General features: G+C 50.3%; 1 protein-coding gene across 1 annotated transcript; it reads right to left on the bottom strand.

The window, feature by feature from the left end:
• Positions 1-406: 406 nt before the first annotated feature.
• Positions 407-18,917, bottom strand: LOC120393196 (complement C3-like). Its single transcript, XM_039517776.1, has 12 exons — positions 18,725-18,917; positions 14,385-14,545; positions 13,024-13,174; positions 11,989-12,040; positions 11,700-11,787; positions 10,577-10,666; positions 10,009-10,114; positions 8,511-8,600; positions 5,459-5,545; positions 3,925-4,008; positions 2,877-3,012; positions 407-737 (listed from the first exon to the last, which is right to left on the bottom strand). The coding sequence occupies exons 1-12, from the start codon at positions 18,915-18,917 to the stop codon at positions 596-598; spliced, it is 1,380 nt and encodes a 459-aa protein (XP_039373710.1). The 3' UTR covers positions 407-595.
• Between the last annotated feature and the right edge of the window lie 3,723 nt (positions 18,918-22,640).

Genomic DNA, 22,640 nt, shown 5'->3' with positions numbered 1-22,640 from the left:
AAGTCAATAGCAGGACTCCCACTGACAGCAGACTATTGTATTTGGGAGAGGGCCTGAGCCCTGCCTGCCCCCTGTACAAGCCCTGCCTTCCCCCCGTGCAGGGCTGACATCGCCTGTCCCCCCTCCTTGCACATTCCTCAACACCCCACGGTTTTTACAAAAAGTTGGGACAGCCAAGACAGGTCTGAAAAAAGGGACTGTCCTGGCCAAAAAGGGATGTGTGGTCACCTTAGGCACAGATAGGTACAGAAGACTCTCTCCTAAATATCCATCCATGCTTATCTAGCCACCCATTCATGCTTGTCCATCTAATTTAAGGTGTTTCTTGTGCACTCATGATCCTAGTAGCTGGTTACTTATAAAGCTCTATTGCAGACTATGTAAAAAGTCACACAGCAAGGCAGGGTAAGAATTCAGCCTTTTATATAGAGAGAAACAATAAGAAAAAAAAAGAGTGAAACCCCCAAAGAGGACAGGGCTAGCGGCGAGTGTCAGCAGCATTGGGACTCTGAGTGGAGCTGTCTCCACCTGAGGGTTATGCTCCATCTCAGCTCAAACTGTCCCCTTGGGGCTGCTGGGAAAGCTGGGTCCAAGTTTAGGTTGGGCAGCCAAACATGGTCATGGCTTCAGAGAACTCAAGGAATTCCTGGCAGAGGTTCTGGAAATCCGGCTTCTGGCATTCGTCCTCGTTGGGCCACTTCTCGATCCAGGTGTCCTTGCCAATGATGTAGGATAGCCTGGGACGGACAGGCAGGAGTGTGAGCAATGAGCCACAAAATGTGTTCAATTTGTTTGCTCAGTTCCTCAAGGGCAGCCGGGTTTGCCTAAGGGCATGGCCAGCGGGTATGGCAGGCCAGGGGAGGCTGATTCTCCTCAAACAGCCAGGCGTGGCCCCACTCATTCTCCATCCTGAACCCCGTCCTACTTCCCACCGCTTCCCCCGGCCACAGTCCAGGCAGGCTGCTCCTCTTCCCCAAGGGGGCTGGGGCTAGCACGGGCTGGCCTGCGGCTCGGGACTTGAAGTGGCTGGGTGCCCCCGGTGCTGGGGCCCCCCAGCTCTGGGGCTGGCGGTGCTTGAGGCACTGGGGCCACAGCATATGGTGCTCCTGGGCTGGTGGCACTGGGGCCGCGGCCTCTGGGGCTGGGGATGCTGGGGCTGCAGCGCCCAACGCTTCAGAGCTGGGGGTGCTCAGGTTAGCTGGCCGGAGGGGCCTGGGGCTGGGGCAGGGGGGCTGGCAGCCACAGGGGTCGGGTTGGATCTCCGGTGGGAGGAAAGGGCGGAGGAGGGGTGGTGTCGGGGTCTAGCCTTCCCAAACAGGCAGCTCACACTCCGCCCATGCCTAAGGGCCACATCTGACTTGCAGAGAAACAGTGGGTTGCCTCCCCTCTCATAGGTCCAGCCCATGGAGTACAGAGGGACTACAGATCCCAGCATGCAATGCTCCATATACAGCATGAGGATGGAACTTTCAGCCTCTGTGAGCTGCATCTTTGTTGGTGAAACTCATTTTTAGGTGCAGTTTTTACCCTAATTAATGACATTTCCACCCAGTTGAAACCTAAGTGATTTAGGAACAACTGTGGCTGGATGCAGGGACCATGAAATTGCACTGACAATGTGATCTGTTCTGGTGAAATAGTTGGGTAGCCCCTGTGAGGAATGGTGGTCCAGGGTTAGACTACGAGGCAAACCTGGATTCAATTCCCAGCAACTCCAGAAACTACCTTTTAGTACTATGGAGAGGTCACCTAAGGCCAGTCAGTGGGAGTTAGGAGCCTCAATACCATTGAGGACCTGGACCGTAGGCTGTCTGTGCCTCAGTTTCCATCTGTTAAATGAGGGTAATAATGCTGCCCTGCTTCCCATAGTGAGAATAAATACATTTGCTCTTGTGAGGCCCTCAGAAAGTACAGTAATGGGGGCCTGATGGGTACAGTAACTCCTCACTTAACCCTGTAGTTATGTTCCTGAAAAATGCGACTAAGTGAAACAATGTTAAGCAAATCCACTTTCCCCATAAGAATTAATATTAAGTTCCAGGGAAAAACATTTTTGCCAGACAAAAGGTGTTATACACATTTTAAACAGGCAGTTTAATACAGGTACTGTACTAGAGTTGGGAGGCGCCTGCCGCACTCCCACCCAGGCACAGCCCACTGGCACTGGAGAGGAGGCAGGCAAGGAGGCTGAAGGTGCTGTAGGTTAGGAGAAGCACCTTGCACAGCAGCGGCAGCTTCCTCTACTCTGCAAGCACCAAGGGTGAGGAGGCTCAACCCTCAGCCCTCCCACTTCCCCCCTTCCGCCAAACCCCCACCCTTAACCTGCCACTTCTCCCCGACCTCCTCCCCTTTACTTCCCACGCTGCATCCTCGCTTCTCCTCCCTCCCTTCCCCCCTCCCTTCTAAATGCCACAAGCCACCTGATTGCCCAGGGCAGGAGGGAGGGGAGCCTGCATGCCGAGTCCTCACTCCTTCCCCCTCCCTCCTGCCCGGGGCAATCAGCTAGCTTGTGGCGTTCAGGAGACAGGGAGGGAGGGGGAGCCTGCACTCCGAATCCTCGCTCCTCCCTCCTGCCCCCAAAACGTGGCAAGTCAGCTGATTGCCAGAGGCCGGAGGCAGAGGAGGAGGAGGAAGGCGCTGATCTGCGGGGTCTGCGCTGTGGGGTCGGGGGGCGCAGGGAGGCAGCCAAACAACATAAGAGTGGAGCATTGCACAACTTAAAAGGAGCAGGTTCCCTAAGTGATCAGCAACATAACAACGTTAACCAGGACGACTTAAAGTGAGGAGTTACTGTACCTAAAATAGATAGGGCAATTAGTTAAGGGCGTGTCTGCTTGAAACTGACTAACGCAGGGTAACCACAGGAGGCTACTTACTCAGCTTCCCTGGACCACAAGTCGGTGCTGAGTCCACAGATCAAGTAGTCTTTGTTACGCTCCAGCCTCAGAGACTCTCTGCATTTTATGTGACTGATGAATTGGCGGGTTTTTCCTTCTTGATTTTCATCAGTCCCTGTGAAAAAAGATGTCACACATAAGAGCAGAGTGAGGACGAGATAATATGGGGTGGAGAGGGATGGAGATGAAAGGAACAGAGAAGAGGAGACTCCTAAGTGTTCTCTTGAGGTTTCAGTACAAATTCAGCCCCAGAGTGACTGCAACAATAACCAATCACTGAAGCTCTAGCAGTCACTAGAGACAGGAAGGACCGTCTTGTGGTTGTGGCACTGGGCTGGGCCTCAAGAGTTCAGGCCTCAGCTCCTGTTTCTGCCACAGACTCCTGGTGTGACCTTGCACAAGTCACTGATCTACCTGGGACTCAATTCCCCACCTGTGAAATGGGGCTAATAAATCCACCCAGTGTCGATTTAGATTGTAACCTCATCAAGGCAGGGGTTGTATCTGGATATGTCCAGTGCTTAGCACAAGGGGCCCCTAATCTCAGGTAATACAAATAATTAGAGCAGTCAAATCAGCTCCCAGCGAGTGAAGCTGCTTTGAGCTCAGTTAGATCCTGCTTCCTTTGCCTTTATATTGATTTATAAAAATCAGCATTGAGGAAGAGAGACTCCACGTCCCCTATAGCCACTTGGGCCAAAGGGCCACCAAGTCTGGGATCTTGACTCCCCCAGTGGCCAATACCAATTGCTTCAGAGGAAGGTTGAAAAAGCCCATAATGAGACTGGTCAGTTGTGCCAAGCTGACCACAGGGAAAGGTTCCCCCTGTTATTTTGTTTGCCTAGGAGGGTTGAGCAAATTCTTTCTTGTCCCTTGTGGCGACAGGTTAATGCCTTGGAGCATGAGACTAGATTAACCTTGGGGCTTTAGCACTTTCTCTGGCTAAGAGAAATAGCTCTTATGCCAGCCTTTATCCCAAAGGCCATTCAAAGAAATTGCACCCTGATTGTAGAAGGGGAGCTCTTACCTGCTTTAATGATTTCCAAAATTTTCATGGTGTAGTAGTCAGAACTGCCCGCTTCTTCACTGCTAACAAGCCTGGTCTTATACACTTAAATAAAAGAGGAAGACATACAAAACACCAGTTGAAGGTCTGCAGTATTTTTCTGTAGTGAATTCAGTGTATAACTGACTCTTCAAATTGGCTGTGAGAAAGCTGGTGCCATGGTGAGGGCATTAGCTGGAGACTGGGGTTCATTTCCCTGCTCCACCACAGACCTACTGCATGACCTTGGGCAAGTCACTTAGTCGCTCCATGCCTCAGTTTCCCCTTTTGTACAATGGGGATATTTGCACTGCCCTGCCTCATATGTAGTAGTAGGATTTTATATTTTTATTTTGTATGATTTAGAATGAGGGATAAAGAATAATGAGATAATAATGTAGCATGTATTAAATGTATTGCTGTATGATTTGATCAAATGCTGCCAGCCACCCTTTTGGAGTAGGAGAAAGGAATGGCCTAATAGGCCAATTGGCAAAGATGCATCAGCCGGAACCTGTGTCTGGGCTGATTTCAAGGTAGTAAAAAATGTTTTAAGCTCACTACTTTGTTGTAGGCTTAGCATTTTTAAATAAGTAAAAGAGTGCCATGATTGTTTTCTTTTGCATTGTAACTTGATATTCTTGTTCCAATGTTCTGTGTAAATTGATTCCATTTCACGTGTGAATGAGGAACTTATGTGTTAAGGGATACATGTGAAGGCCATTGCTGAATGATATGTACAGGGGAGGAACCAGAGACAGACGCAAGGGCGCCAGGAGGCTGAACATGCCCCTGTTGAAATGTCTGAGGAGGGCAGATTGACAACTCTAAAGATGAGACAGGCACCTATCCATGGGGACAAGATAGCTGTGATAAAGAATGAGAAGGACTATTTAAGAAAACAAGCACTCAGACAATAATTGAATAAAACTCATTGGTTCCAGTGAAGGAAAGTCACTCTATAAACAGAGTGTCTTGCCATGAAACCCTGGGTTCATCCTGCCAAGACTTCCCCAGAGCATCATGTCGCAACCGATGGAACCCAGCGCCTCCATACCCATGATCCACCTGGCTGGCCACTAGATTGATTCGGACTCTGGACTGGTAACTATAACATTGACTGGCAGGACAGTGTGTGTGTGTGTGGTGTAACTGACTGCATATGTTAATTGTTGTATCTTCAATAAATGCGGCGTATTGCCCTTTCCCCTGAAAAAGATCACAGCACGGGAGGTTGTGAGGATAAGCATATTAAAGATTGGGAAGTGTTCAGATACTAGGGAAATAGGGGGCAGATAAATACTTAGGGTTAGATTGAATCTTAAACCGTCATCTGATTTTGTTCATTTCTGGGAGCTTAAGGCCCCAAAATCTCATCAGGTTTCTGCCCCAGCAGATCCAGACCTTACCCCTGATTCAGCCTCAAAGGCAAACTTTACAATCCAAATCGAATTCCGAACCCTGTCTCTGTGCTCTCCTCATGGAAAAAGATGCAGCAGATCCAAATCACATTTACCATAATCCACTCCAGGTTCACAGGCTTCCTCCATTCGCTTGTTCAGAGTGATGGGATCCTCTGTCTTCTGCTGCATGAAGCAGCTTTCTGTGGGGAAGGAAGATGGGGAGAGAATCACCAAGGGAGACCATAGTTTCAGCTCTGTTATTACTGACATACAGGTGCCCAGCTATTTGAATCCTGGGTGAGCTGCGCTAACCCACACAGTGACCAGTGACAGGCCCACCTCCTCCGACAAGGGAATGGCCATGGAAAAAAAATAGGGAGTGCTCAGCACCCACCAGCCACAGCTACTCGGCGGGGCTGCCGATCAGCTGTTTGGCGGGTGGCAGGAGGCACTTGGCAGAGAGCAGCTGGCGGGGGCCTCTGGGGAGGGGGCAGAGCGGGGCCAGGAAGTGGCAGAGCGAGGGTGAGGTCTCAGGGGAAGGGGCGGAGTGGGGGTGGAGCACCCACCAGGAAAAATAAAAGTCAGTGCCTGGGTTATGGGGCACAGTAAAAGATGAAACAAGGGATGGAGGGGTAGGTTGCAGGGTCTAAATGAGGTGATCCTGAGCAGACAGACTCAGACAGCTCTGCAAAGGAATCAGTAGATGTTGCCCAGAGGAACTCTGCCTGGGTGTATGAAATAACCAAGAACCATAAGTAGGCCTGGCAATCCCAGCTAACTTCCCTCTCTGCACTGATGGATCTCTGCCTGGGTCAGCGCCAGGAGGAGCCTGGTCACAGGACTTAGTGGAGCTGCAGATGGGGAATCAAAGGTGATGGGAAGGACAGATCCGGAGACTGAGCGCCTCTCTGTATGCCCGGCAGACAGCAGGGCTACAGCAAGTTCCCCACTGAACAACGGCCCCACCAATGGGTCTCCACCCTCTTCTAGAGGATCCCTTCCTAAGAGTCAGCGGGGAGTGGAGCCCCCATGGATCATTCAAACTGACAGTGGGGGGCTGAGGGGTGCTAGCTGTGGGCATCCTGGAGTGAGATGACCCAGATATTTTAAAGAATACCTGACTTCATGTCACCACCCCCCACCCCCACACTGGATTCCAACCATTGAAACAGCTGGTATGTTTCCACTGAAGTTTCAGAACCAGGGAGGAGCATCCCTGTTGGAATGGCTGGAAACCCAGCAACTCCTGCATCCCAGACTGCCCTGCTTCCATGTGTGCAGCCCCACTTCATGGTGTGACGGTTCAGTCACGGAGACCCCCTTGGCACTGTCACCTGATGTGCTGAAACTACCTTTGAGCCCATTTTATTTGCCACCTTGGGACTTTAGAACCCTGTCTTGTTGAGCAAGACAGGCAGCCTGCTGCAACACAGACCCAGAGTCTGAACCACACCCCCAAAGCTGCAGTTTAAGCTGAAAGGAGCTTATCTCGTACTCCTGTCTCCAGCACCCAATGGGATCCAAACACCAAATAAATCCATTTTACTCTGTATAAAGCTTATACAGGATAAATTCATAAATTGTCCGCCCTCTATAACACTGATAGAGCGATGCACCACTGTTTGCTCCCCCAGGTATTAATTACTTACTCTTGGTTAATTAATAAGCAAAAGTGTTCTTATTAAGCATAAAAAGTAGGATTGAAGTGGTTCCAAGTAATAACAGACAGAACAAAGTAAGTTACCAAGCAAAATAAAACAAAACATGCAAGTTTAAGCCTAATACATTAAGAAACTGAATACAGGTAAATCTCACTAAGCTTCTTTCATAGACTAGACTTCTTCCTAATCTGGGCCCCATCCTTTCCCCGGTACAATCCTTTTTAGTTCCAGCTCAGGTGGTAGCTAGGGGATTTCTCATGACTGGCAGCCCCTTTGTTCTGTTCCACCCCTTTTATATCTTTGGCACAAGGCGGGAACCCTTTGCCTCTCTCTGGGTTCCCACCCCTCCTTCTCAATGGAGAAGCACCAGGTTTAAGATGGATTTCAGTATCATTTGACATGTTCACATGTCCTGTGAGACTTCATTACCCGCTGGCTGGCACACAGGTATACAGGAAGGCTTAAAAGTAAACAGAGCCATTTACAACCAATTGTCCTAGTTAATGGGAGCCATCAAGATTCTAAACTACCATTAATGGCCCACACTTTGCATAACTACAATAGGACCTCAGAGTTATATTTCATATTGCTAGTTTCAGATACAAGAATGATACATTCATACAAAAAGGATGAACACACTCAGTAGATTATAAGCTTTGTAAGGATACCTTAGAAGAGACCTTTTGCATAAAAGCATATTCCAGTTACATTATATTCACATTCAAAGTATATTTTCATAAAACATATGGAGTGCAACATCACACATGGATCAGCTAGCTTCACGCAGCCCCCAAGGCCCTGATGGGCAGAGAGGAGGAACTGATGTCTGCAATACCCGGACCCTCCTAGGCCACCCAGCTAGCTAGAGAAATTCTGCTTCTACGTCCTGCTGCCAGTTCTCCTGCAATTGGCAGGTGGGGTTGCCATTGGAGAAGAGAAGGAGAGACCACAGGTGAGGGTAGGTGGTCAGGGAGGGTGGAAACCATCTGCAAATGTGGGGGAGAGGGGATAGGATAGGGAGTGAAGGAAGCTATTGAAACTCTGTGGGAGTGAGGGGCAGGATTCAGGTTGGGAAGGTGGGTCCTGGGGGTTCCTACAGCCTCCAAGGCCTGTTCTGCTCCCTGGCCCGATCCCAGGCCCTGCAGACCCTTCTGAGTCCTCTCTTGCCTCTGCTCCCCAGGCGTGCATCCCCCACATGTTTCCACTGAGGGTACCCTCACCCCAACCCTGGTCCCACCATTCCTGTATGTGGTGATGTGTATCAGGGACACAACCGGCCAAGAGTCAGAGCTCCAAGCTAGGGGACAGACCCAGGGACCGTCCTGCCTGTGGCTGCCGTGAGCCTGTATCGCACGTGAGAATCACCCAGAGCCCACAGGGAAGGAGGGCCCTGATCAGCGATGGAGGGGGCTGATGCTGGGGGGCCCTTGGACTTCATGTTTGCTGATAAAGCTGACACGGGAGCCCCCACCAGAGATATAAACAGAGACAGGATTCTCCTTACCTTCTGCACAACGGCAGACGTCCCCATAACAGATCTTACTGAAGAGCCCGCTCTGGTTAGACGGGTGGTAGAACTTGGTGCACCGGTCATCTAGAGAAAGATCAGAGAGACGGATCATTCCCCGTCCCGCAGAGCAACGGCCATGGTTTACAGCACCTAGGAGACACCCCTGAAGCCCTTACTCAAGCAGATGTCCCACTGGGTGACCCTGGGGAAGGGAGCAGCAGTCTGTGCGAATGACTTTCTTAGCTATAGAAAACCATCAACTTGAAATGACGGGCTGGTGCTTGTTGGAGACACCCTCTTAATCACACTAGCAGCAAATTCACCTCTGGAGGTAAAACGGGGGGAGAGGGCAAGTAGGATAATTATTGCCTGTAGTCAGAGGTTTCCCCTTATTATTTTGTCTACCTTTGCATGGGTGTGTTAAGGTGATGAGTGTGACCATATAATTCCAAAATGGGGTAATGTTGGAACAGGAGGAACTGGGAGGTGAGCAGTAAACCAGACTAGACAGACTAGTCTGACCTTAAAGTCTGAGTCTAAATCCCGTATTCTAATCCAGTAGTTCTCAACCAGGGGGACACATACCCTAGCGGTACCCCAGGGGGTATGTTAACTTATCTAGATATTTGCCGAGTTTTACAACAGGATCTAGAGCCCTGCAGTGGGACTGGGATCCCGCAGGGCCTGCTACCATAATAGTGGAAGCAGGATAAAAACTCAACAAACAGTGCAGGAGTGGGAGTAGATCTTATGGGGCGGGATGAGAGCAGGATTGAAAAAATAGTCCTCATTCACCGCCAACAACACGAACTCCATGGCGAGCAGCTGCCGCTCTCTGGCCGCACAGTTCTGAAGGCAGCGCTCCCACCAGCAGCAGCTCAAGTCCCCTAATATCTGTGCGGCTACTGGCGGCAGCATTATCTTGAGAGCTGGGAACCTGGCCAGCAGCTGCCGCTCTCCAGCACCAAATGACAAGGTTCACAAGTGAAAACAGGCTCACGTCTCACACTGAAATGTAAGTATAATATTTATCTTCCAATTGATTTATTTTATAATTACATGGTTAAAAAATGAGGAAGTCGGCAATTTGGCGTGGACACTTTTGTATTTCTATGTCTGATTTTGTAAGCAAGTCGTTTTTAAATGAGGTAAACTTGGGGTACGCACGACAAGTAGCGCAGGAGTAGTGTAGAGCAGGACATGGGGATTCAGGACGCCTAGGTTCTATTTCCAATGGTGGGAGAGGACTGTGTGCGCGGAAGCTGTACTTGGAGCTCTGAACTGGCAATCTGCTCCCAGCTGTGCTCCTAGCTGTCTAGGCCTTACCTGAGGGCAAGTCTCTTACCATCTCAGTGCATCTCCTCTGTTACACGGGGATAATAATACCTAAGTACTGCAGCAAAAGACTGCAAGAGGTAATGATACCAATGTGACCCAGAGCAGAATTTGAAGCCAGGTGCCTTGAATGGTGAGGAGAGCTGCGATCTGTTACCTATGGTGTAATAATCGTAGACTGTGACGGATGCCGGCTGAATGAGACCAACTTCGAAAAACTGGTGAGCTTTAAACTGCAGGCATTCATCCTCTCTGTGAGAAACCTGGGTGGGGGTGGGGAAATAACAGGATTGCTTAGTGAAGGGTGGCTGGATGGAAGAGAGAGAATGAAAAAGAATAAAAGAAGGGGAGATGTTGGGGAAAGAAGAGGGGAAAGAGAAAGTGAGTGAGGTGGAGGAAAGAAGAACTAGAGAAGTGAAAGCAGCAAGGAAAGAAGAAGTGAATGACATAGAGAAGCAAATTCAGCCTTAATATCAGATGCTGCATTTCCCATTAAAGTCAATGGACCTACATCCACATACACCAGCTGAGGGTCTGGCCAATTCAGTTGATCCTAGTGGAAAGTCTGAATCTGGACCAGTGAATCAAAATTCGGCCATGGGTTGCAGTTTGTCAACCTGCTGACGTCTGCGGGGATGCCAGGGTATATCTGGGAGTGCAGTTTGGCTCAGCAGGAGCCCATGAAATTAACACAGGATCAGAGAAGCCCCTTGTCGAGTCTTTACCTTGTCCACATAGATTACGAGGTTGCTTCTGTCGGATGGGGCTTTGTCGATTTCAAACTTGGAAATGTATCTGTCGACCCCTTGGGAAAGCTAAATGTGAATAAGGAAAAGCAAGAGGCATTGTGGGTAAAGCAGTGTCTCTGTAAAAGTCCTGCAGCTGGGTGAAAAAAAACCACCGTCTCACTACGTGGCTCAGTGGTGTCGTGCTTGTGATCACATCTCCCATGATAGGATCTGCAGGGAAGATACTAGCCTGCTACTTACTCAACACCTAGGGTTGCCAGGAGATTGGTTTTTGAGTGGAACACCTGGTTGAAAAGGGACCCTGGCAGCTCCAGTCAGCAGCACAGCGCGGCTAAGGCAGGCTCCCTGCCTGTCCTGGCTCCGCACAGCTCCCAGAAATTGCCAGCGTGTCCAGCTCCTAGGCGCAGAAGTGGCCACAGGGGCTCAGCGCACTGACCCTGCCCCAAGCACCAGCTCCGCAGCTCCCATTGTCCAGGAACTGCGGCTAATGGGAACTGCAGGGGCGGTGCCTGCAGGTGCGGGCAGCACACAGAGCCCCCTGGCCCCTTTGCTTAGGAACTGGAGGTACATGTCACTGCTTCCAGGAGCTGTCTGAGGTAAGTGCTGCCTGGCTGGAGCCTGCACCATAAACCCCCTTCCGCACCTAAACGCCTGCCCCAGGTCAGAACCCCCACCCTAATGCCCTCCCATAGCCTGCACACACACACCCGCAAATCAACACCTTGCCCCAGCCTGGAGCCCCCTCCTGCACCCAACCCCCTCATCCCTGGCCTCACCCTAGAGCCTGCATCCCCACCCGGAGCTCTAACCTGCTCCCTACACCTCAACCTCATGCCCCAGCCCGGAACCTCCTCCCGCACTCTGAACGCCTCATTTGTTACCCCACTCTGGAGCTCACACCCCCAGCCAGAGCCCTTGCCCCCTCCCTCACCACAACCACCTGTCCCAGCCCGGTGAAAGTGAGTGAGGGTTGGGGAGAGTGAGCGATGAGGGATGAGGGATGGAGTGAGCAGGGGGCCAGATGTTGGAGAAGGGGTGAGGCAGGGGCAGGGTCTCAGGGAAGAGGTGTGGCAAGGGTGTTCAGTTTTGTGTGACGTACTCTCTTAAGATCTTCCACGTCTGGTGAGAAGCCAGTGAGCATGGAGACATCGATGATGGACATTGTGGCATCAACCACACCGAGGAACCTAACGAAGAGAAGAGAAAATACCCTTTTGATGAGAATTCATCACTTGAACATTGATTTTGTGATTGCTCCACCAGCTCCTGTTGCTTTATCATAATTTTTTTGGCCAGTCCATAGAAAAATTCATAGCCCAGGAGTCTCCATCTACCTCTTGCATCTGTCCATCTATTTATCATCTATCATTAAAGGGGATTGTTCTCACCTGATGCAGATTTTAATATAGACTGAACGCATGGCTCCTTCTGGCTTCTTAACTGGAAACATTGCAGAAGAAATATTAATTCATCTCAGTGTAAATTTCATGCCAGAAAAACTCTTTTGTTTTTTAGGTGTATTAACATGGCTTAGTAATCAAACAGGTCTTGCAGTAGGTGTGAAAAATTCCTCAATAAACCTCCTCCTCCAGCAATCCATAAATAACTCTTTCTGTCACTGGCAGGCAAACTAAAAAGCCTCTCCCAGCTGAGTGGCACAAATGAAATATAGTCTAGGGTTGGCAGAAAGAGGAGATTGAAACAGAGAGAACCCATGGGTGTGAACTCCTTGGACAGCTGAGAAAGTTAAGAACAATTTACGGGTGACTTCTGTTTCTGTGACAAGCGGTTTCAAAATCCTGGATCCCTCTATCATATGCGGACCTAATGTGTGGTCATGTCTCCCTCTAGTGGCCAGTCCTTTACTCCTTTAGCCCAAGCAGCAGAGGCTTGTGTTTTGGGTGCTGAAGATCCTGACCTCTGTCCCACGCTGATTTCACACCTATGCTGTCTGGAAATGTGTGCACTGGAAGTTTGGGTCTGTAACCAGACTTCCTGGCATGGGCTCATCTCTGCTTTAGAGGGAGACAATACCCAGAGTAGCTGGCCTGTGTTCCCACCCACATCTGATGCTCCAACTATGCTGCTAACAAGTGCTATGATGAGAGAAGGCAGCATCTGCTCCCGCATCAGGAATGACCCTGCATTGGTTGCAATCTAGAACATGTAGTAGCTGGAAATATTATTTAGTGCCTGCTCTATGGGTATAATTTTGTAGGACTTGGGAACTGGGAGAGTTTGAAGAAGCTTCACAAAAATACTTTCCAAAGTTAAGAATGTGATTGCAGAGATGGTGGTCGGTTTACACATCGGTGTAAATCCGCTGCTGTCCATGGAGTTAAACTGGTGTAATTGAGCCAAATTTGTCCAGATCTGAGGATTGAAAGCAAGCTTCAGAAAAGAAAAGACAAGTGGTTACTTACCGCCCCGGGCTTCTTCGACCGATACCCTCAGGTCAAAATTCTTACACTGAGATTCATCCTCCTGTAGCTTTGCATTATAAATTGTCATTACGGTTAAGGTCCCTTGTCCAGTTCCTTCCGCCTTCACAGTGAAGTCTTCATTCCATTTGTTCTGTAAAGTTGATCCAAGGTTAATTTTCTTTTGTACTTCATTATTATTATTATTTAAAGACAGGGCAAATGAAGCTAATGAAGAAAATGAAGCTGGTGAGATTGACACTCACTCACCCGGAGGGGCTGGGGGAACTCTGCAGAGACAATAGCATGAAGGAGAAAAAAGGTTACTTCCCAGGCAGTAACTCTTTGATCTCCACACGTCTTGCTTCTCTAGAGCCAAGCCTAAACAGCAACCCATCCTCTCCTACTTCTGGATTCAGCTCAAAACCACACACTCCAGGCCACTAACCCTGGAACAATTTACCTTGGGATGTGTGAGGCAAACCCCACCCAGCCCAGGGCTGCTCACTCAGCTGCAGTGACTCACCTCTCCAATGGAGCCTGCAGTGACTATCCCTGGTCAGGGCCCAGGCCAGATGACCCCCAGGCACAAGTATTTCATTGTCCCCATCAGAGCTGAGAGTTACTCTGCACAACAGCACTAGTTGGCCAGGGACCTTCCTCCGGCCTTGCAGTGTTACAGACTCCCCAGGCTTTTGGCCTGCCCTTGATCCAGTTCCTGTTCCTGCCCCAGCCATGCCCGAGCCTTGTTCCAGCCCACTTCAGCCTCCTCTGTGCCTTGCTCTGACCTTGCTCCAGTCCCGCTCCAGCCTGCATCTGCCTCCTGGCCCCCCAGGCCCTCGCTGATTCCAACCTGGCTTTGACCGTTGGCCTGCATCCAAACTCTGACTTCAATCCTGATTTGGCTTGTCTGTGGATTCTGACCCACGGCCTGTCCCCAGACCCTGATTTCAGCATTGCCCTTGGCCCAGTACAGAGTCTACAGCCAGCTCCAACCACCAGGCCTGACTGCCTAGAACCTAGGGCCTGACAGGATGTGGTGGATTCTCCATCACATGAAGTCTTTAAGTTAAGACTGGATATCTACCTAAGAGACATCTCACAACTCCGCTAGAAGTTACAGGCTTGATGCAGAAATTAGTAGGTGAGGTTCTCTGGACTGTGTCATGCCGAAGGTCAGACGAGATGATCATAATGGTCCCTTCTGGTCTTAAAAATCTGAGTCAAAAGTGTGAATGCATTTGGATCTGGTGCCGGGAATATGAATTCCCCTCCCCCTCCCAAAAGGGTTTGGATAGGAGGTTCTAGTCAAATCCCCTTTATCTATAATTAGTGATCTGTACTAATCACACAGAGAAGCATACCACCTCTGCTGTTCGGGCCACCAGAGCGTTGTGATTTAAGATGTTGTACTTTATTGGACTCACACGGCGTGGCAGGAGAATAGTAACATTCAAATTCAGGTCTTTGTGCTGCGGAATGTCTATCTGGTACTGCGCAAGAGCCTGGAACACCATGATGGTCGCTAGAACACCAGAAGAAAGACAAGAGGGTTCCACCGTATTGTCCTATTGCGCTGAACATCTGACAGCTTCTAAACAGACTTTTTAATGAAGAGGAACCAAAAGTACAATGAAAGAAAAAAACAGTTACTCACCTTTTGTAACTGTTGTTCTTCAAGATGTGTTGTTCATGTCCATTCCAATAGTGTGCACGCATGTGCATGTTGGCGGAAGATTTTCCTTAGCAGCATCTGTCGGGTCTGCCTGGGTGCCCCTTTGAGTCACGCCTCATGGCACCTAATATATAGCCCTGCTGACCCGCCACCCCTTCAGTTCCTTCTTGCCGGCTACTCCGACAGAGGGGTAGAAGGATGGGTATTGGAATGGACATGAACACTACATCTCAAAGAACAACAGTTACAAAAGGTGAAGAAACCTTTTTTTCTTCTTCGAGTGCTTGTTCATGTCAATTCCAATCAGGTGACTCCCAAGCCAAATCTAGGAGGTGGGGTCGGAGCTGTCCACTGATTGGAGTACTGCTCTATCAAAGGCCGCATCATCTCTGGCCTACCTAGTAATCGCATAAGGCGCAGTGAAAATGTGTATGGATGACCACGTTGCCGCCCTGCAGATTTCTTGGGTGGGGAGTTGAGCCAGGAATGCTGTTGATGAAGCTTGCGCCCTTGTGGAGTGTGCCGTTATCGGTGGCCCTGGGATCCCTGCTAGATTGTAGCACTCAGTAATGCAGGCCACAATCCATGATGAAATGTGCTGGGTCGAAATCGGCTGACCCTTCATCCTGTCCGCTACTGCCACAAGAGCTGTACCAACTTCCTGAATGGTTTCGTCCTCTCAATGTAAAAGACCAGTGCTCTGCGGACGTCTAGAGTGTGGAGCCTCTGCTCCCTGCTACTCAAATGAGTTTAGGGTAGAAAACTGGGAGGAAACTGTCCTGGTTGATGTGGAACTGCGACACAACATTTGGGAGGAAGGCCGGATTGGGCGTGAGCTGAACCTTGTCCTTATAAAATACGGTATAGGGAGGCTCTGACATTAGGGCCCTGAGCTCAGACACCCTCCGGGCTGAAGTTATCGCCACCAGGAACGCGACCATGTAAGAAAGAGCAGGGAGTATGTTGCTAAAGGGTCAAAGGGATGCCCCATGAGCTAGAGAGGACCAAGTTGAGGTCCCAAGCAGGAACCGGTTGGCAGATGTGCAGGTACAACCTGTCAAGGCCCTTCAGGAAGTGGCTGACCAAAGGGCTAGCGAAAATTGAACGGCCCTGTACCCCCAGATGGAAAGCTGAGATGGCAGCCAGGTGCACTCTTATAGAAGACAAGGAGAGACCCTCCTGCTTCAAGTGGAGAAGATAATCCAAAATGTGGGGCACTGAGGCTAGTGCCGGAGGCAAGTTGCACTGTGCTGACCAGATTGAAAATCTCTTCCACTTGGCCAGGTATGTGGAGTGGAGGGTTTCCTACGCCGAGAAAGACCTGTCTGACTTGTTCTGAATAGGAAAGCTTGAATGGATTCAGCCACGGAGCTTCCATGCTGTGAGATGGAGTGACTTCAGGTTCAGGTGTTGGAGACGCCCGTGATCCCGACTGAGAAGGCCTGGGAAGAGCGGCAAGGTAATCAGGGCTCCCACGGACATGTCTAGGAGAGACGTGTAACAGTGCTGATGGGGCCAGGCTGGTGCTATGAGAATGACCCAAGCCCAGTCTCTGCAGATCTTGAGCAGGACCTTGTGGACAAGCGGTATAGGCAGCAAGGTGTATAGAAGAGGTCCCCCACAATGGAAGAAGAACGCGTCCGCTGTGGAAACCAGATTATGATTCTGGAAGGAGCAGAACTGCTGACACTTCCTGTTGCAACACGTGGTGAAGAGGTTGATCAGGGGACAGTCCCACCTCTGGAAGAGTGAACATGCGATGTCCAGGCGAAGGGACCACTCGTGGCTGTGGAACGACCTGCTGAGGTGGTCCGCCAGCTCGTTCTGGACCCCAGAAAGGTACGACACCTATAGATTGAGTGTTCTATACAGAAGTCCCATAGCCTGAGGGCTTCCTGGCACAGGGGAGAGGTGCGTGCACCCCCATTTGATGATATAGATCATCCCAGTCATATTGTCCATAGTGACCGATACACATCGACCTGTTAGATAAGGGCGGAATGACTGACATGCTAGGTGCACTATTCTGACCTCCCTGACATTGATATGAAGACGGAGATCTGTCTGCAACCAGAGGCTCTGAGTCCTGTGGTCCCCCAGATGAGCTCCCCAACCGAAATCTGATGCGTCCATCACCAGCACTAGGGATGGCTGTGGGGCAGCAAAGGGAACTCCTGAGCACACCTGCTGAATGTCCGTCCACCACGGGAGCGAGTCGAGGATAGGGCGAGGCAGGGTCACGATCCTGTCCAAGCTGTCCCTGGCAGGTCTGTGCATTGACACAAGCCATGACTGAAGCGGATGAAGCCTGAGTTTGGCATGTCGTACCACATATGTACAGGCTTCCATGTGCCCGAGAAGCTTCCGGCAATTTCTCGCGGTGGTGGTGGGGAACTGCATGAGTCCCTGGATCATGGTGTTGAGAGCCTGGAATCTCACCTGTGGGAGGAATGCTCTGGCTTGTGTTGAGTCCAGTACCGACCCTATGAACTCTATCTCTGGACTGGGGACAGAATCAATTTGGCTTCATTCAGTAACAGGCCCAGATTCTTGAAGGTGGCTCTGATAAATGCCACCAGCGCTTCCACCTGAGCCCTGGAGCGGCCTTTGACCAGCCAGCCGTCGAGGTACAGAAACACCTGCACCTGATGTCTCCACAGAAAGGCGGTGACGGCTGCCATGCTCTTGGTGAATACTCAAGGTGCTGCTGACAGGCCGAATGGGAGGACAGTAAATTGGTAATGGGAACCATTGACCAGAAACCTGAGGAACTTTCTGGGGTTGTACGCGATTGTTATGTGAAAATATGCACCCTTCAAGTCAAGGGTGGCATACTAGTCTGCTGGATCCAGTGAAGGGATGATGGAGGCCAGGGAGACCATGTGGAACCTGAGTTTCCTCACAAACTTATTGAGGTCCTGCAGGTCCAGCATAGGCCTGGCCTTCGGTATTAGGAAATAGTGGGAATAGAAACCCTTACCCCTGTGTTCCAGTGGAACCTCCTCCACCGCCCCTAGTGCTAGGAACAACTGCACCTCCTGAATGAGAAGTTGCTCATGAGAAGGGTCCCTGAAGAGGGATGGGGAAGGGGGGTGGGAGGGTGAGAACTGGATGGAGTATCCTCTCTACCATGCAGAGCACCCAGTGGACCGATGTGATATGGAACCATGCATGGTGGAAAGGGATAATTGGGAGGAAAAAGGTAAGATGGGATAGATCCAGTCTCTGGTCTGGAATGCCATCCTCGATCACACCCTCAAAAGGCCTCTTTAGGGCCAGAGGGCAGTTTGGGCTGGCCAGAGCCTTGATTAGCAGAGGATGTTGCCTCCTCCTGCCACTCCGGTTCCTCCTCCGAGAATTGTCCTGGCGGTTCTGCTGCTGGAACCTTGAGGAGGTTATGGCGAAGTGTCTCCACTGTGTGGCAGGTATGCAAGCCCAAGGATCTGAGAGTGGCTCAGGAATCTTTTAGGCTGTGGAGCCGTTTGTCTGTCTTCTCTGAAAACAGTCTCACCTCAAATGGAAGGTCCTGAATGGTTTGTTGGACCTTATAGGGTAACCCTGAGACTTGCAGTCAGCGCCCTCCTCCACATAGCCACCCCCGCTGTCATCACTCTAGTGGCAGCATCTGCAGCATCTAAAGCTGCCTGCAAGGAGGCCCAGGAGACTAATTTCCTTCTTCCACCAAGATAGTGAACTCCAATTGGGAATCTGAAGGACAAGCTCTGAACTTCACCATTGCTGCACAGGTGTTACAAAAGTACCTGCTCACAATGGCCTGTTGGTTAGCAATATGGAGCTGCAAACCACTAGTCGAGTAGAGTTTTCTACCCACAAGATCTAGGCATTTAGCATCCCTATTCTTTGGGAAGGACCTTGAAATCCTGTCTCCCCACTGGTTAGCTGCATACACCACCAGTGAGTCCGGCAGCGGGTGGGAATACAGATGCTCAAAGCCTCTGGAGGACATGAATACCACCGCTCACTGCATTTGGCAGTGGGTGGCAGGGGGCCTGGTGCCGACATCAGTACCAGGGCCATAGGTGTCTGCATCAAGGTCGACGTCAACAATGGTGCAGGCGTGGGAGATGGGTGCATCGACTCCATGAAGGCTGCTGCCAAAGTCGGAACCGAACATGGTGCCAGAGTCAACGACTGGGCCGGAGGCACAGGGCAGATGCACCATGGAAGGCAGCACGAAAGGGGTGAAGATGTTGCTGAGCATGGGCCCTGGTTCCTTCCTGGCCCTGGTTGAAAAGCCCAGGGGTCCAGAAGGGCCACTGAGGTGGGTTCTGCCACTGTGGAGGCCACGCCTGATGCCCTCTTCTGTCTCTACCCAATCTCACTCTACGACTTCTGCTCCTTCCCGAGCGATAGGAGTCAGACTCAGACTCCAAGGTCTCAGACACTGAAGACTACGGAAGAGCTTGATCCTCGATGCCTGGAATGTTGAGAGCTCAGGGAGTGGGTAAGCTCTCTGTTGGAGCGGGTAGGCACCAATGGACAAGGCAAAGGGGAGCACCTTGACATCATAGCCAGCTTCCCTTTAGAGTGCACTGGAGGATGCAGCATGTCGGTGCTGAGGGTTCTTCCTGGCAGGAGAGAACAGTGCCATCAGGTGGAGGAGGTGCCAAGCATCCTGGTACGCTTCTGCCATGGACAGGAGCTGCAGCTGCTAGGCACCGGTGATCGAGATGGGGCTGACTCGACTGCCACACCTGGGCAGGAGTCAACATGGCCCCAGAAGGAGATGCCGAGGAGGCCCGCCTGAGGTTCGATGTCTCCTGGCTTAGCCAGAGGAGAACGGTCATCTGGCTTTTTCTTCTTTGAGACACCGTGAGTGGGGTGGTGCATACTGTCAGACGGGCTCCTTGAGGAGCCATGGCAGTGCTGAACGTCCCTGGAGGAGTCCTTCCTTAGTGCCGAACTCGCCGACGGCGCTGGGATGCTCCGCGTTGAGGATGACACCATAGGGGTCGGATCTCTCGAGCCCGGGTCAGAGTGGGGGCGTAGGGCTGCCTCCATGAAGATCACCTTGAGCCATTGTTCCCTTCTTTAACTGTTCTCTGACGGAACTTAGGTGCAGATATTACAGCAATCTTCTGATGGGTCTCCCAGGCACCGTAGACACAATGAGTGCGGGTCACTTTTCGGCATGCGCTGGTGCAGGCCACACTTCTTGAAACCTGGGACCATGGCATATTATGGCACTGGGGCCGGAGTGGGGGGGAACCCCAATAAACACCATACTATACTAAACTGTTAACTCAAACAACGCTAAGAACTAACTATATACAATGGAATAGAGAAGAAACTTGCTGAGCAAGAGCTAAGGGAAGTTCCAGCCACTGTCACTGGCGGTAAGAAGGAACTGAAGGGGTGGCGGGTCGGCAGGGCTATATATTAGGAGCCATGAGGGCATGACTCCAGGGGGTGCCCAGGCTGACCCGATGGATGCTGCTAAGGAAAAATCTTCCAGCCAACGTGCACGTGCGCGCACATACCCCTGATTGGAATTGACATGAACAAGCACTCAAAGAAGAACACCAGGGTTCCACTGGGTGTCACGCAGGCAAAGGGTTATATAATAATATTACCTGGCTCCTCTGTAGTGTGTTTCATCAGGAGATCTCCAAACACTTTACAAAGCAGTACAAGATCTTTATATACATTTTGCAGATGGGGAAACGGAGGCACAGGGCAGGGAAGTAACTTTCCCAGGGTCATCCAGGAAGCCAGTGGCCAAGCCAGGAATAGAACCCACGGTCAATAAATATATTGTGCATGGTCAATTAGCCTCCCATCACCCCAGCTATTAACAAGGGCCAACTGTCAGCTGGACACAGTGCAACAAGATAGTGGCTCCTTCTATGTATATAACTCCACACACCTCCACAGGGTGTGGTGCTCTGTCCCTCTAGTGGAACCAAGACCACTTAGAGAGAGATTAATGAGTGTGCTACAGCCTTAGCCCTGTGGCTTTTAGCTCATACAAGAGAGGCTCATGCATTTAGCTCCAGAGGTCCCAAAAGTTTGATCCTGCCCACCGACGACCAGTGTCTATCGGTATTACAAGGCGGGGGCTTGTCCAGGACTCGAACACAGGGCTTCTTGCTAAATGTATGAGCCTCTATTGCATAACCTAAAAGCCCTGTGTCCCTTAGCTAAGGCTGTAGCAGACACGTTAATCTCTCTTTCTAAGTGGGCTCGTGTCACTGAAGGGACAGGCACCACACCCAGAAGGTGTGTAGGTTACATATATAGAGACATCTATGCCACACACAGTACACTGTTAGGGATAGAACACATGGCCTCTGACTCCAGAAATATAGACCACTCCCACCCGAGCTTGTAGCATCCATTTAAATAGAGAAAATACAAGACTCAGTAATAAGGAATGTAAAGGGGCTTCTCTTCTGAGGCTGCTGGACACAGACAGACCCTATAGTTCCTAGCAGCCCCCATACTCCAGGGAAGGGAGGGATATCTGAGGACACTCCATAGTGATCTTTATTTAGCTGTCACTACCAGAAGGGATTTTATCCTCTCCAGTGCCTTGTATAAGCAGTTTAAAAAAAATCCAAAAATAATGTTTACAGTTCTACTCAGAGATGGATAAAACCCAAATTGATTCAGATTAGTCATGATACACCATGGCTTTGTCATATGGACTCAGACCATTGGTCGTACACGCCTGGTAGCCTGTCTCCAGACCAATGGCCAAAAACCAAACAAATGCCAGAATGAGTCCAGATGCGTGTGAGTTTCTGCCGATGGGAAGAGAAGGCCCATTCACTCCCGGGACAACTTGGTTGTCTTAAAGAGAAGCATGTGCTCACACCCATTACCTTGGCAGGATGCAGCCTCTAGTGAGAAGATTCAGTCATGCTCCTGTGCTGGTCTCTGCCTTAGGTTAACAATGGCAATGACCTGATAGGTCACTGTTGCTCATCTCCCAGGCAATGCAGGACTGTTCTACTGGGCATTCTCCAGGGCTTTCTACAATGACTCAAGTGATCGGAATCCCATCCCTTCCGATGGGAGACCGCCCACAAAACACAGTTTGGAAGGATACCTGGGACTATAAGGATCACATACCTCACTTGGGTAGATCCATATCCTCCTCCATAGTAGTTCTGCTGCTTTCTTCAGCCATCTGACTATGGGACCAGTCAACTCCATACTTCTTCATTTTCTGTGCAAGGCCAGGCAAGGGCGTACGAGGTGCCTCACAATGTTGAAGGTGCGGGGTGTTTGGCCTCTCTTCCCAGCGATTTCACATCTAGGCAAGCATCAAAACAGGTTAGTTGAGCAGAGCTAAAGGACTCTTCCCAAGCGACATCCACTCATTCTGATCAAACCTGACTGGACCATACCATCACCTGACTCTTCCCCAACTTTCTTCCGCATGGAGGGATCAGTAAGTTGAACTGATTGTTGCCCTTTCGGGACGCAGCTACCTGAATTATGTGGAGCCCTTGGAGGATTTGTTTCAATTAGGGATGAGGAATTGGTGATAGGCCTCAGGTATTTTCTCTGTGTGTAAACTGGATTGCTTACAAAAATGCACAGAAAGTCCCACTTCCTCTGAGCATAAGAGTAGAAAACCCAACAGCACGCAAACTTCTTTGCTGAGAAATCCTCAAGTCTGCCCTCTGAAGTGAGTTCTCGAGGCCTAACAAGCAATGTCTCTCTGCTTGTTTCCATAACACTTCTCCAGGCTTTCAGCTGGTTTCTCGCTCCTCTAACGCACAGGGTGCAAAAACCAAATATACTAGCTCCATGTTTGCAATTAGGGAAACTCTCTACGCACATGCCTTAGCTCTGACTCCACTGTGCTCGGCAGTCCCCAGATTGTTTTTTAGCTGTATCTACTATAGAAAGAGTCTTGATTGTTCTTCCACTGAGTCTGAAAGATCAAATTTTAATCCTTTCTAAAAATAGGAAC

Source organism: Mauremys reevesii, unplaced genomic scaffold (genome assembly GCF_016161935.1).
Source record: "Mauremys reevesii isolate NIE-2019 unplaced genomic scaffold, ASM1616193v1 Contig160, whole genome shotgun sequence".
NCBI classification, from domain to species: domain Eukaryota; kingdom Metazoa; phylum Chordata; order Testudines; family Geoemydidae; genus Mauremys; species Mauremys reevesii.
The sequence above is the reverse complement of the archived record's forward strand: the minus strand, read 5'-3'. Positions and strand labels throughout refer to the sequence as shown.

Coding starts and splice junctions, on each gene's coding strand:
- LOC120393196 (XM_039517776.1), bottom strand. CDS start 18,917: ATGCTCAGCAACATCTTCACCCCTTTCGTGCTGCCTTCCATGGTGCAT. Junction 5,546..8,510: donor CGTCTGCCGTTGTGCAGAAG/GTAAGGAGAATC, acceptor CCTTCCCCACAG/AAAGCTGCTTCATGCAGCAG. Junction 738..2,876: donor TTGTGGTCCAGGGAAGCTGA/GTAAGTAGCCTC, acceptor TGTCCGTCCCAG/GCTATCCTACATCATTGGCA.